Here is a 13,704-nt window from a genome sequence, read left to right on the forward strand (position 1 = left end):
GGTGATGTCATGTGTAGAGCTGTTGGAAAAGGGTGTTTGCTATGACCAGCAAAAGGAGTAGAGGGTAGCAGAGAATGAGATGGTTGGATATCACCACCAATTCAATGGACATGAACTTGGGCAAACTCTGGGAGATGGTGAGGAACAGAGAGGCCTGGTGTGCTGTAGTCTGTGGGGTAGCAAAGAGTCAGACGTGACTTGGTGACTGAAAGGTATGATCAGCACGTTCTTTTGATAAAACTCGGTTAGCTTTTGCACTGCTTCATTTTGTATTCTAAGGCCAAATTTGTCTTTTATTCCAAGTATCTCTTGACTTCCTACTTTTTCCTTCCAATCCCCTAGGATGAAAAGGACACCATTTTTTGTGATAGTTCTTCATAGAACTGGTCAACTTCAGCTTCTTCAGCATTAGTGGTTGGGGCATAGACTTGGATTACTGTGATATTGAACGGTTTGCCTTGGAAATGAACTGAGATCATTCTGTCATTTTTGAGGTTTCACCCAAGTACTGCATTTCAGACTCTTGCTGACTATGAGCTACTCCATTTCTTCTAAGGGATTCTTGCCCACAGTAGAAGATATAATGGTCATCTGAATTAAATTCACCCATTCCTGTCCACTTTAGTTCACTAATTCCTAAGATGTTGATGTTCAATCTTGCCGTCTCCAGCTATATTCTTTTTCAAAATTCTTTTCTATTATAGGTTATTATAAGATATTGAATGTAGTTCCCTGGGCTATATAGTAAATCCTTGTGTATCTATCTTCTGTGTGGTAATATGTATCTGTTAACCCCATATTCCTCATTTATTCCTCCCCTCCATCTATTGCGGATTTTTGACATCATTTAAACCTATTTAGTGGCTCAGAGGTTAAACCGTCTGCCTGGAATGCGGGAGACCCGGGTTCGATCCCTGGGTTCGATCTCTGGGTTGGGAAGATCTCCTGGAGAAGGAAATGGCAACCCACTCCAGTACTCTTGCCTGGAGAATCCCATGGAGGGAGGAGCCTGGTAGGCTACAGTCCATGGGGTCGCAAAGAGTCAGACACGACTGAGCAACTTCACTTTCACTTTCACCATTTACACAGGCAGACATACATCCTGACAGGGTTGAATGTTTAATTGCAACAGGTTTTGTATACCAGTTTTTGTTTTTGTTTGTTTTGCTTTTTTTGTTTTAAAAACTTTACCTGGAACCCCCAGGGTGATTTTGGCCTCCCTCAGCTTCTGAGGTCAGGAAGGCTTCCTAGAAGGTGCAGCTTCTGAGAAGCCTGGGAAGCAGTTGGCCAGGATCAGACGGAACGGGTCAGGGAAGGAAAGTCTTCTGTGGGGAGGACAGCATTCACATAGGTTAAAGGGAAATCCTGTGTGGAACTTTTAAAGATTGAAAGAGCAACGTGGCAGCTTCCAGGGTTTGAGAGAGAAAGGAGAACCATAAGATGGAGAAGCAAACGGAGGTGGAAGTTCATGGTAGTACAGGCTAAATTAAAGTGGAGAAGCCGTCTTTAAGCCAGAGGTCTTGAAATAATGATCATTCAGGAAAGGGGCCTGATTCTCGGTCACTGTACACTTTGTGCAGTTGGGAGGGAACTAGGGCTGTGTTTGGTCCTACAGGATACATCAGCAGCATGAGGGTGAGCAGAGAGAATCGAATCTGAGCCGTCCTTTCTTCTCTCTCATCCAAAAGGAGGAAACAGTGAGGCAGACAGCGTGGGAGTGAGGAGAGTAGAGTAGTCAGGAAGCTTTTTGGGTAGGCGAGGCCTGAATGGAAGGGGGGCCATGCCCCATTTTAGTTTCATTGCTGGAGCCCCAGGCCCTCACTCTCCCCCAGCAGAGTGGAGAGGTGGAGCCCCGCAGCCTTCTGGCTCCTTCCCTCCTATGTTTGTCTTGGCTGAGAGCTGCCCGAGGATATTTGAAGCCTGTTCTGTCAAGGCAGAGCTGGAGGAGTCAGGACGAAGGATCACAGAGGAGGGAGAGGGAAGGGGCTTGAGGGGTTTGTTCAGGGGGTCCTCTGACTCCTTGCATGGTGCTCAGCCTCAGCAACATGGAGCCTCCCAGCGAGGTGTCTGAAATCCCCAAGCTCCTTGATGCCTACTTGCTCCAGGAAGGCATTCAAGGACTCACAGTTGCCAGAAGGGTCTCCTGTTCTTGCGGTATGACCCGAAGATCTATTCAGACCTTGGCACTCAAGCTTCCAGGGACTTGGCCCCACTAGCAGGCCCCCCTGGATTGGACAGGATGTAAAGGGGCCTGGCTGGCCCAGAGCACTGGCCTGGCCGCGCCAATGGCCAACCTCGTCATTCTCAGATCTTGATTCAGTGCTGCCTCCCCCGAGGCCCAGGGTGGACCCTCCCATGTCCTGCTCTGCACAGATGCTGACAGGTCACGTGTCCCACAGCTGAAGGTCTCCCCTGTCTGCCTCCACCATCTGCTGAGGCCCCATAATTATTTCAAGGCCAGTACAGTCTCACTCTGAGGGGAGAGTTCACACAGCCCTGTAATGTAACCCAGGTCCTGGGCTGCGCAGGCAGGGGGTCCCCAGCTGCGTAATGAGCCTCTGGCTTTATTGAACTCCTTGGCTTGGCTCTGACTAATCACCGCCTTTAACCAAGGCTGCCTGGCCTTCTGAGAATCCATTTGAGTACCATTGCTGAGGACTTCCTTCTCTCCAGCACCCCAATTCCAGTGCCTCAAATCTTTCCTCCTCTTCAGATATGTTTAAATAACCAGGATCAGGGCAGGGAGGCTCCCAGGGGGTTGGCCTCTCTCATCCATCTGGGAGAAAGTGTGACTGCCTCAGGTCTGGGAGCCCAAGCAGGATGGACCAGAATGGGCTGCTGCTCTGACTCTGCTGGGGCCACCTCCAGCAGAGGCCAGACCCCCAGCTCCCACCCCACCCCCTTTCCTAAATCTTTGTACTTCCCTCTCACCTCTGTTTCTGGAGGCCTATGCCCCCGGAAGGAGGGTCTCAGCTGAGGAGGCATCCAAGAAGAAGTATAGGAAATGGGTCCTGCTCAGGCTTCAAGACCCAGCCCATGTCACGGGCCCAACAGCCACCCCAGGCTTCTCCCTCCTGCCTGTGCCTCGGCACTTGTAGGGACCCCAAGACTGAACACTACTCTCATGCTTTTGCAAGTTTGTTTTCTGGCCAAGACTGTGTCCTCTCTGTGGATGAGGACTGCCATCTATCCCTGTGTACCCACACTCTAGCCCATAGTAGGCGCTTTAGAAAACATCAAGAAGGGGGTGGGAGGAGATGCTTCAGGAGGTGAGAGGTTTGGTCTGTGCATGAGGGACATGGCATCTGGGGTGCTACTTGGCATCTGTGGGTCTCCAGGTGTCCCCACCATGGTTATAGCGGAAGTCTCTGGAGGGAGGAGACCTGGCCCGTCTAGGAAGCAGTGTCAGCGTGCTGTCAGTACTCTAGTGGTCTGGGTATTGTTCTGCTAAGGGTGATCTTGAGGCCAAGGGTCATCCAGAATTCACTGTCCTGGGTGACTTCCTATTGGCTGCACCTAGAGTAGGCTTTGAACCCATCCTAGAAGGTATGAAGGGTCCATGGGGCCTCTGCCTTCCCACAGTGGTGGGGCTCTTCTGAGATGAGGTCAGGATCCAGCCCCTTCCAGGCAGATCTGTGCCTGATTCCTTGGGGAGGGTGAAAGGCAGAGGACACCCGCCAGTTCAGGCCCCTGCTCAGGCTGCCCCACCCAGACTCCGCTTCCCAGAGGCCTGCGGGGGTGGGAACAGACAACGGAGCCCTCAGCTGTCCCGGGGAGTTGGTGAACATGGCTTTCCCACCACCCTCCAGAGAAGGGCAAGAAGGGAGCAGAGCCAGAGGGAGCCAGACCCAGGGACCATGCGAGAGAAGGCCCAGGGGGAGAGGACTTCAAAGCACTCCCTGAACAGCTTATAAACAAGCTGAGCTGGTGAGGCGGCCAGCAGGGGCCCTTCTGGAGGGGCTGGAAGCATGCACAGGGTTGTGTGAAGAGCAGAGGACAGGGGTCAGAGAGGGGAAGCAAGAGCCTGGAGACCCCAGCCAGGCCCACCTCCCCTCTCTGTGGCTGGCTTTCTTCTCTCATAAAACTGAGCTCACAGCCACACCTGGGTTCCCTCTGGGACTGGCGTGAGGGTCAGCATGACGATGTAGGTGAAAGTGCTGTGTGGGCGCCAAGCCCTGATCAGATGTTATTTATTATTCTGAGCTGTGTTTTGGTGGGAGACTTGGAAGGGCTAAGAGGGAGAGCCGAGTGTACTAAGGCCCCTTCTTCCCCAGTGCTGTTTTGAGAGTTCTCAGAGCAGAATGGCCAGGAGTGGGGCCTGGGCAGGGGAGGCCCACAGCTCTCAATAGGACCAGCCTGGGCGGGGACTTCCCCTCTCCTCCCCCACCTCTGGCCTGTGCCCCTCCCCACTCATCTCCCTCCTAATGGTCTCAAGTGACTCCCAAGAAATCAGCCTCCTTTTCCTAGATACCTGTCTCATGTAATGGGGCTGTGACAGTGTTTCTAAGTCCTGCTCAGAAACGTGTCACTGTCCATTTCCCTTTGTGATATCCAAGGAGGCAGCACAAACCATGTTCATCAAGGGCTGTGCTGAGGCCCAACTCGGAGCAGCTGGAACACGGGTTTATGAAATTACAGGGAATTCAAAGCAGCCGGCGTCGCCTGCTGTCTGGCTTCATTACGGGGACCAGCCTCGGAGGGAAGTTTATTCCAATAATTTAGGGGATTAGGATCTGACACCCTTCATTAGCTCTTTGACATAAGCAGAAAAGACAGATCTTGCAGAATGACCCACAGACAGGAAGGAATTGGCTCAGGGGAGGAGGCAATACCCTTCCTGAGAGGAAGAAGCAAAATCTGCAGGGTGGAGGGAGGGGCACGCCCTTTTACAGAGCAGCTAGAGGTTGAGGTCTGGCCTGAGGGGAGAGTGGTCTGGGCTTGGCACTCAGTATCCCCATCTGTGAAAAGATTGGGGCTGCAGCCCTATCTACTGCCCCTGGGACAGAGCAGCTTCGTTGCTGCTCCCCAAATCCTTTGCAGTTGGCCTTGAAAAAGTAACCTTTTTCTTCCCCACCCCTGGCAGCTTCTGGCTCTTTTCCTGGCTCCTCCTTCAATTCCGTCCTTGATGTTTCACAAACTTCTAGTCCAGCTTGTAGAGACTAGAGTTGGGTTGCCCCTTGACAGCAGTTTGACAGCTTGGTGGGGAGGGGTGATTTCAAAGGCCCTGCAAACTAGGGTCCCTGCATTAATGGTGGGGTCACATAGCTGTGTGACACAGGGCAAGTTGCTTACCCTGTCTTTTCCTCAAATCTGAAACGAAGGCACAGTTTGTTGTGAGGATTAAATGAGACAATGCACACAGTCTGGCCCACGTTATGACCCCAGGAAATATCCTACTGCTGCTCACCAGGGGTGTCCTTCATAAAGTAGGGAGAAGACAGCCAACTGGCTCTTCCTGGGCAAAGGCTTCATGGTCGTCAGCGAGGCAGCTCGGCTGCCCAGCACTGTCCTGAGACACTGTGACCACGTAGGTTCTCTTGGAGCGGGGAGTGTGTCAGTCGAGGAGCAGGAATGTGATACGTCCCGGAGCTGGGGGAGCTGGAGCATAGCTGGTATGTGTCTCTGGAATGATTTGGGGAAAATTCACCGAAGTTGGAACTTGAGACGCAAACTGCCCAGGATAGAGAGATAGGGGGCTGTCCGCATGCAGCCCCCCCTACCCTGGGACCTGGTGCTGGGGTGGGAGTCGGCTTACACAGCACAGGCTGCTCAGGCCCGCCCTGGAATGGCCGTGAACTTGTTGTTTTTCCACGTCATTTGCTCTCAGATGTACTATCGGGCCGGCGATGCTAACCCTGCGGCTGCAGGTCCCTCCTTGTAACAAGTGAGTGTGTGTTCTTCGGAGGTGGCCAACGGGAGGAGGGGGCCCGGCTGAGAGGTGGGGGGAAGGGAAGCAAGCCTCTTCATGTAGTACAGTGAGCTGGTGTGTCCTGGAGCCAGCTCCCCCCAAAGCACATGCCATTTCTGGCCCCTGAAGGGGTTAAAGGCCTCCTGGAGTCAAAAACAAGCAGGTGTCCCACCGTGCCAGATACGCCGCCTAAACTGCTTCCAGCTTTTTTTTTTCTGCAACAAGTCTGTGATCAGCCACAGGACAGAGGAGCCGGCAGCCTGCCTGTGACAGGCGTCAGGTTAGCTCGCTCCCACTCGGGTGGCGTGCCCAGGACATAAATCCAGGCTCTGGCCCCGGTGCAGCTCCTCTCCCAGCACACTCCGGAGAGGGAGCTCCCTTTATCTGAGGCTCCGCAGCCCGGCGGACTCCACAGACTCGGTGGAGGCAGCCTCAGCAGCCGCAGCAGCCCACGGAGGCCCACGGGGGTCGGCAGGGCAGGTGTCTGCGGCCCTGAGGAGCAGAAGGCCCAGGGGCCCGGCCCTGGCGTCCTCTCAGGGGAGGTCTCTGGCCGCTGCAGACCTCAGCATGTGGGCCCTGCGGGGCTGCCGTTCCTGGTCCCGCTGGGGGCAGGGGGCAGCCTTGCTGTTGCTGCTGCTTGGGGTGCCCCCTCGAGGCCTGGCCCTGCCGCCCCTCCGATACTCTCACGCCGGCATCTGTCCCAACGACATGAATCCCAACCTCTGGGTGGATGCCCAGAGCACCTGCAAGCGGGAGTGTGAGACGGACCAGGTGAGTGTGAACCCGGAGGCCTGAGCCAGGCCAAGCAGTCTTGTTGGCCAGGCAGAGTGGGAGCTGGGTGGTGAGAGCAACTCAGAACAGGAAAGAACCTGGCCCCCAGCCACGCGGGCATAAACAGGGTGTGATGTCTTAACTTCAAGTCCTGGAAGAAGTGATGGGTGTGATGTGGGAATTTCTCAGGGACTGGAAATCCTCGGATTCCTGGTTTCAGGTCTGCTGAGGGGTGCTCTGAGCCAGCACTATGCCAGGCACATCAGAGAGACTGGCACAACCCACCCGCAGCCTGTCAACAGGTGGGAGAGAAACTCGGGACACTGCATGGAACAGCACAAGGCTCCAGGGCCAGGGAGGTCAGATCTGCATCCATCTGACCACAAAGCTGATGCTTCATCCAGCCTCTGGGCCACCTCTGGGGGTTAGGACCCTGACCCAGAGATCAGTGCAGGCTGATGGGGAGGGTGTGCAGGAGTGGATCTGAATAGACTCTGGGTGTCTGTGAGAGGGCAGTGGACTAGGTTTCAACCTGGGTGATCCCTCAATCCTCCCAGTGCTCAGGGCAGGCCTGGCTCTACCTGGTTCTAGGACAATTCTCTCCCTGCTCCTGCATTCAAGGGTTGTTCCTGTTACTTTTCCCAGGGTGAAGAGCCTGCTAGTACCTGGCACCTGCCTAGGCAGAGGTAATTCCCAACACTCTGGCAGCTGCTGGGCTTGGACCGGTCTGGGCATCACCAGGGTGCTCCCTCTGCCAAATGTACATAACCTGTGAGAGCACAGACTGGTCCTGGAGAGAGCGGCCTGTCCCTCAGAGAGCCCAGGGGACAATCCCAGCCTCTCACTGTTCATGAGCAATGGGGGAGCCGAGGGAAAGGAAGATAAAGCCTGGGTAGGGGTGGAAAAGTGTTCCTATCAGGCTGGAGATCAGGCGGTTGGTTGGCTACATTTGTAGGCAAGGCTGTTTCAGGAGCTTGGAGACAGTGAGACTCTGGCTGATTTTATGTCTTGGGGAGAAGCTCCTCTGTGCAGCTGGGGATTTGGCCTATGGATACATTCTGAGCCCTTAAGCAAAAACCGTTCTGAAAATTCCCTCCAGGTTTTCTGTGCCCAGAAGTACCTTTCCCTTTTCCCCAAGGACCCAGTCTTTCGTGGACCTCCAAGTCCCGAAGGAGATTCCCAGGCCAGAGTTTTCAAGGAACTGAGGGGTGCTCGGGCAAGGAGCAGGTTCTCCTGCTGCTCAGCCCCCTCTTGCCCTCACCCCTACTAGGTCCCTCTCCCTCAGGAGCCGGCTCTGAGATCTGTCCATCCCTGCCCTAGAGCCTCCCTGGTGTGGCCTAGAAGCCTATGCCAAGCAAGGGCTGCAAAACAAAGTCCCCATTCTGAGCCGAGAGGGAAAAACAGTAAACAAGTCTAGCAGGCAGGCTCCACGCAGCCCTCAGCTGATGCGGCCGCATGAGGCCAGCCCTGGTAGCTAGCGGCTCACAGAGCCGTGACCAGGGCTCAGGATTAGGGGCATTGCCCACATCCTGGAGAAAATACCACGTGAAATCCTTGTTTGTGTCAGCCCCAGAGCATGTTGCTAATTTTGAGGAATTAGACTAATGCCTTTCATGGCTCCACAGAGAATCAGAAGGAATTACAGCCTGGCAAGTCCTCGATGACGGCCTGGCTGACCTTTGCCACACAAGGGAACTTTTTTTTTTGCTATTGATTTCCCCATGCAAAGTCCCACATGTTGGAACTAGCACGGCCCACAGTGGTGAGACCTGGGCCTGTCTTGCCTGCCCTTCCTCTAGGCTTTGGATGAACAGAGGCCAGCATGAGAGCTGCCTGGTGTGTACACGCGCATTCCTTGTGTACATGCACAGCTTTGAACAGCTGTCCCAGCAGTGTCTGACTTTTCCTTTTTAGCATTTGGCCAGGGCATTCCCAATGGAAAAGACACAAAGGTGGGCTCAATTGTTCCAGGTGACACCTCACTGTGGGAATGATAAGTTGCAGACAAAAGACTCTCATTTCTGAATCCCGTCACCTGGAGCTTGAAGTCCTTTCCCACCAGTTCCCAGCTCTGAGGGCTTGAATGTCACCTCACTTAGTCTTCACAACCTCATTTCATCTCATGCTAGAAGGAAGACTTTTCCTCGTGGAGTATGTGATCTGCCTCTTCCCACACTGCTCGCTGTGTGACCTTGAGCAAGTTACCTTGTCTCTCGGTGCCTCAGTTATCATTGCCTGTGAAGTGAGAATGTTGGTTATACCCACTCTAATGAGCATGAGATAAGTTGATAGTTGTAAACATTTTTAGAAGAAGGCCTGGCAAATAGTGGGTGCTACAAATATGTTAGTTATTATATCAAAATGATTTTCTCATGGTAGGCGAGCACATATTAGTCCCCTTCCCAGTAAACTGTGGGGGACGTTGGGGGAGCCTGTGCTCTCTTCCTTCTCCTCCTCATTCAGACCTCCATCTGGCTCTCCCCAGGAGTGTGAGACCTATGAGAAGTGCTGCCCCAACGTGTGTGGGACCAAGAGCTGTGTGGCGGCCCGCTACATGGATGTGAAGGGGAAGAAGGGCCCCATGGGCATGCCCAAGGAGGCCACATGCGACCATTTCATGTGTCTGCAGCAGGGCTCTGAGTGTGACATCTGGGATGGCCAGCCAGTGTGCAAATGCAGAGATCGCTGTGAGAAGGAGCCCAGTTTCACCTGCGCCTCCGATGGCCTCACCTACTATAACCGCTGCTACATGGACGCTGAAGCCTGCTCCAAGGGCATCACACTGGCTGTCGTCACCTGCCGCTATCACTTCACCTGGCCCAACACCAGCCCCTCACCACCCGAGACCACAGTGCATCCCACCACGGCTCCCCCGGAGACCCCTGGGCTGGACGCCACGGCCCCAGCTCTGCTCAACCACCCTGCGCACCAGTCAGTCACTGTGGGTGAGACAGTGAGCTTTCTTTGTGATGTGGTGGGCCGGCCCCGGCCAGAGATCACCTGGGAGAAACAGCTGGAAGACCGAGAGAACGTGGTTATGAGACCCAACCATGTACGTGGCAATGTGGTGGTCACCAACATTGCCCAGCTGGTTATCTACAATGCCCAGCCCCAGGACGCTGGCATCTACACCTGCACAGCCCGCAACGCTGCTGGCGTCCTGCGTGCTGACTTCCCACTGTCGGTGGTCAGTGGGGGTCAGGCTTCAGCCACCGCAGAGAGTAGCCCCAATGGCACGGCCTTCCCCACAGCTGAGTGCCTGAAGCCCCCTGACAGTGATGACTGTGGTGAGGAGCAGACCCGCTGGTACTTCGACGCCCAAGCCAACAACTGCCTGACCTTCACCTTCGGCCACTGCCACCACAACCGCAACCACTTTGAGACCTATGAGGCCTGCATGCTGGCCTGCATGAGTGGGTCGCTGGCCGTGTGCAGCCTGCCTGCCTTGCAGGGGCCCTGCAAGGCCTATGCGCCCCGCTGGGCCTACAACAGCCAGACAGGCCAGTGCCAGTCCTTTGTCTATGGCGGCTGCGAGGGCAACGGCAACAACTTTGAGAGCCGTGAGGACTGCGAGGAGTCCTGCCCCTTCCCTCGGGGAAACCAGCGCTGCCGGGCCTGCAAGCCAAGGCAGAAGCTTGTCACCAGCTTCTGTCGGAGCGACTTTGTTATCTTGGGCCGAATCTCCGAGCTGACCGAGGAGCCCGATTCAGGCCGTGCCCTGGTGACTGTGGACGAGGTCCTAAAGGATGAGAAGATGGGCCTCAAGTTCCTGGGCCGGGAGCCGCTGGAGGTCACTCTGCTCCACATGGACTGGACCTGCCCCTGCCCCAATGTGACAGTGGGTGAGATGCCGCTCATCATCATGGGTGAGGTGGACGGCGGCATGGCCATGCTGCGGCCCGACAGCTTCGTGGGAGCCTCGAGCACCCGGCGGGCTCGGAAGCTGCGTGAGGTCATGCACAAGAAAACCTGCGATGTCCTCAAGGACTTCCCAGGCTTGCAGTGAAGCCCTCTGCCTCTCCCCACCCCTCTTTCTGATCCTCTTCTATTTACCCATTCCTGATGACCCTCAGTCAGCAAACTGGGCAAGGTCAGATTAGACAGGCCAACAGGGGAAGAGCGGTCAGTGCATCAGAAAAAAACCCCCAGAGGATCTTATATCAGCTTCTATTTTTTGGGTTTGATAATGGGTGGGAGGGGGACAAAAGAAGTCAACCAACATTTGCAGGTTATTCCTGATGGCCAGTCTCCTCTGACTTTGTTATCCTCTTTTGGCTGACCACTCCCTCCCCTGGCTCTCCCAGACTCCCTGCCCATAGCCAGACTCCCAGGCAGGATTCTAGAGATGGCGGCTGGCTGCAGGACGGTCACAGGAATAACTGAATGAATTGGTTTGCTAAAAAGGTAGGTGGGGATAGAAAGGAGGGCCCAGGAGCTAGTTGGATAAACTCCCCACAGCCCTCCAGAGCGCTATGGGCAGAGACCACCTCATGGTGAGGGTTGTGGGAAGCGGGAAGCAGGAGGCATGATCCAGCCCAGGGCACAACTTGCCTTAAGGGGAGGCTGCCAGACAAGTCCTTTGGGTGGTGGCCAGCCTGTGCTTTGATCATGTTGGCACAAGCAGAATATGTTTGTCATGCTTCTTCTCCCTGGCTTTATTGATTGGTTTATTGATTATTGATTTATTGATTCCGTTTTATTCAGTCCCAGTCAGTGGAAATTTTCTGAACACTTACTGGGTGCCAGGTGCTAGGACCACAGAGAGATGTTAGCTACTGCCCAGCTCACAGTGACTGAACACAAATGTCCAGATCCCAGGGCTCTCCCAGAAGCAGATTAATGGCTGGTGCTCCCAGCTGGCAATAGATCCCTTTAACACATAGTGAGCTCTCAGTTGCCACTCGCTTCCTCAGACAGAAAGTCAGTAGAAGCCCCAGGATCTGTTTTGATGGGAAGAGAAATAAAGGAAGAAGAAAAGCAAGGCAGGGAAGTGGGTTGGTGAAAGAAGGAAAGAGGGAAGACCGGGAGGTAGGCTTGGGAAGGGAAAGGAATGTTGCTCAATGCTCCCATCTGGTGGTGATCTCCGGAGCTGCAGGGACCTAGAGGGAGACTCTAGGTGTGGATTGGGAGGGCCAGTTTGAGGATGTGGCAGCTTGTTGATTGCTGTTTCTGGACTTCCAGGACAAGTCAGCTAGCCCACTACTAGATTTAGGATTTGAGAAAGCCACTGTCAGCTCTTCATCTACCCCTCTTCAATCCTCCTCAGCCTTCATTATGTCCATGCCCCTCCAAAGCTGAAGAAGATCGTTGTGGGGCATTCTCATTTCTTCCTCAAATGTAGGGGGAGGATACCAATTAAAAGCCCATAGTATCGACAGCCCTTCCTGTGTGATTCACTTGGGCTAATGTGTAGGTGGGAGAGGGGAGTGGTGGGCAGTGTCATTTGCTTTGGTGACCTACCTTGGGGGGAGCACAGGGGGAATCTAGCCAACTGGATCCCATTTGAGTGATGGAGAGACACTGCTAACACTCGGCCCATTTTGCAGCTCCACGACTCCTTACTGTGGTGCTCCCTGCAGCTTTGTGCATTAGGCACAGGAGAGCTGAGGCCAGGTGACTCACCCGGGAACTTGGGCAGGAAGGCATGGGGTGGAAGCAACTGCTTTGTATCTCAGTTCAGTCCCCCGCCCCCTCACAATAGCACAGTGGGTCAAGGTGCATTCCAGACCCCACTGTTGATGATGAATTTAGAGCCGTGAAAGTTGGGGGGACAGGAGTGGGCAGGGGGACCTTTCTGTCTGGCTGTGACTCCCTAGGGGGGTCTCTGGGCAAGGCCTGATCCCAAAGCCTTGGGTGCTCAGAGCATGTGATCAGGTTTCCAGGCTGCAGCAGCAGCACCTTTGGTCTCAGGGGCTCCTGGCTGCTCCCCTTCCCAGAGATGTGCTCAGGAGCCTGCAGCCAGGGCATGACCCCAGCTTGTCTGTCCCCTAGGCTGGAAGCCAGCTCAGCACGAGGGACACCTGATCCCTATGCCTTTCTCTGGTCTTTCCGGGCCACAGCCCAAAAGGAAGAATTCAGGCTCAGTTCAGCCCAGTCAGGCCAATCCCTCTTTAGAGATAATTCCCTGCAGTAAGGAGGGGTTGGAATCAAGAAGACAAGCTGCTCCCTGAGAGAGAAGAGAGGCCAAAGGAATATGAGCTTCTCAAGTTACCACCAAGAAAATGCTGAGCACAGAACTTAACCAAGAAGGTGTGAGCACAGGCTCAGGAACGCACCCATGCAGGTCTTGAAAGCTGGGAGTGAGGACGTGGCTCCTCACCCTCCCTCCGAGTGGGGACATACTAGTGCACCTGCTTTTGGGTCGAGGTGCCCTGACGATAGCGCATCACCTTCGAACCTGAGCAGGCAAGTGCCTGCCTGCCAGCATCTGCCACCTCCCCACTTCCCGGCACTGGCGTAGATGTGGGGCTGAGCTGTGTGACTATGTGGCGGAGGTGTGAGATTCAGGGGTCCAGTCTCAGGCTTCCTCTCACATGCTCGCTGCTGACATATAGCCACAGACTTAGGGTCCCTGTCACACTGCAGCCCCACCTTGGCAGGGTGAAAAGGCCCAGCCTGTGGAGTCAGGCACATATCTGCCATCTCTCTGGGCCTCGGTTTCCTCATCTGCAGGACAGAACACTTCATGGAGACTTGGGGAGTTCGACCCTATTATGTGTCAAACTGCAAAGCCTAGAAAACAGAACCTGGCACAGATGGCTGCCCCTGGGCCCCCTCCATGCCCTCAGCAGCTCCCTGGCTGAGAGCAGGCCCCAGGACCTAAGCCCTCCCCTTGCTCTTCCATCCAGATGTTGGTTTTTGCAGGCTCAGAGACCATATAGTTTCAAATATTGTATTCTGCTGCTCAGAACTGATTGCTCCACGCAGGCTGATTTTGAATTTGTGAAACATAGGTACCTGAGGAAAGGGTGGTATAGAATCAGTCATCCTTGTGGACCTACCACATGGCATTTGTTTTCTGTCCT

At 54.5% G+C, this 13,704-nt stretch overlaps 1 protein-coding gene across 3 annotated transcripts; it reads left to right on the forward strand.

Moving 5' to 3' along the window:
* The first annotated feature begins 5,531 nt into the window (after nt 1-5,531).
* On the forward strand, nt 5,532-12,059 carry WFIKKN2 (WAP, follistatin/kazal, immunoglobulin, kunitz and netrin domain containing 2). 3 transcript variants are annotated; one of them, XM_040245707.1, is made up of 4 exons: nt 5,532-5,612; nt 5,828-5,884; nt 7,325-7,365; nt 9,165-12,059. In XM_040245707.1, the coding sequence occupies exon 4, from the start codon at nt 9,234-9,236 to the stop codon at nt 10,683-10,685; it is 1,452 nt and encodes a 483-aa protein (XP_040101641.1). In that variant the 5' UTR covers nt 5,532-5,612; nt 5,828-5,884; nt 7,325-7,365; nt 9,165-9,233; the 3' UTR covers nt 10,686-12,059. The 3 variants fall into 3 exon arrangements, with proteins under 3 accessions (XP_040101641.1, XP_040101640.1, XP_040101639.1); XM_040245706.1 differs by lacking the exon at nt 7,325-7,365 and having other exon boundaries at nt 5,543-5,884; XM_040245705.1 differs by lacking the exons at nt 5,532-5,612; nt 5,828-5,884; nt 7,325-7,365 and adding an exon at nt 5,901-6,679.
* Nucleotides 12,060-13,704: the final 1,645 nt, after the last annotated feature.

This window comes from Oryx dammah, unplaced genomic scaffold, assembly GCF_014754425.2.
Source record: "Oryx dammah isolate SB20612 unplaced genomic scaffold, SCBI_Odam_1.1 HiC_scaffold_8, whole genome shotgun sequence".
Taxonomy (NCBI): domain Eukaryota; kingdom Metazoa; phylum Chordata; class Mammalia; order Artiodactyla; family Bovidae; genus Oryx; species Oryx dammah.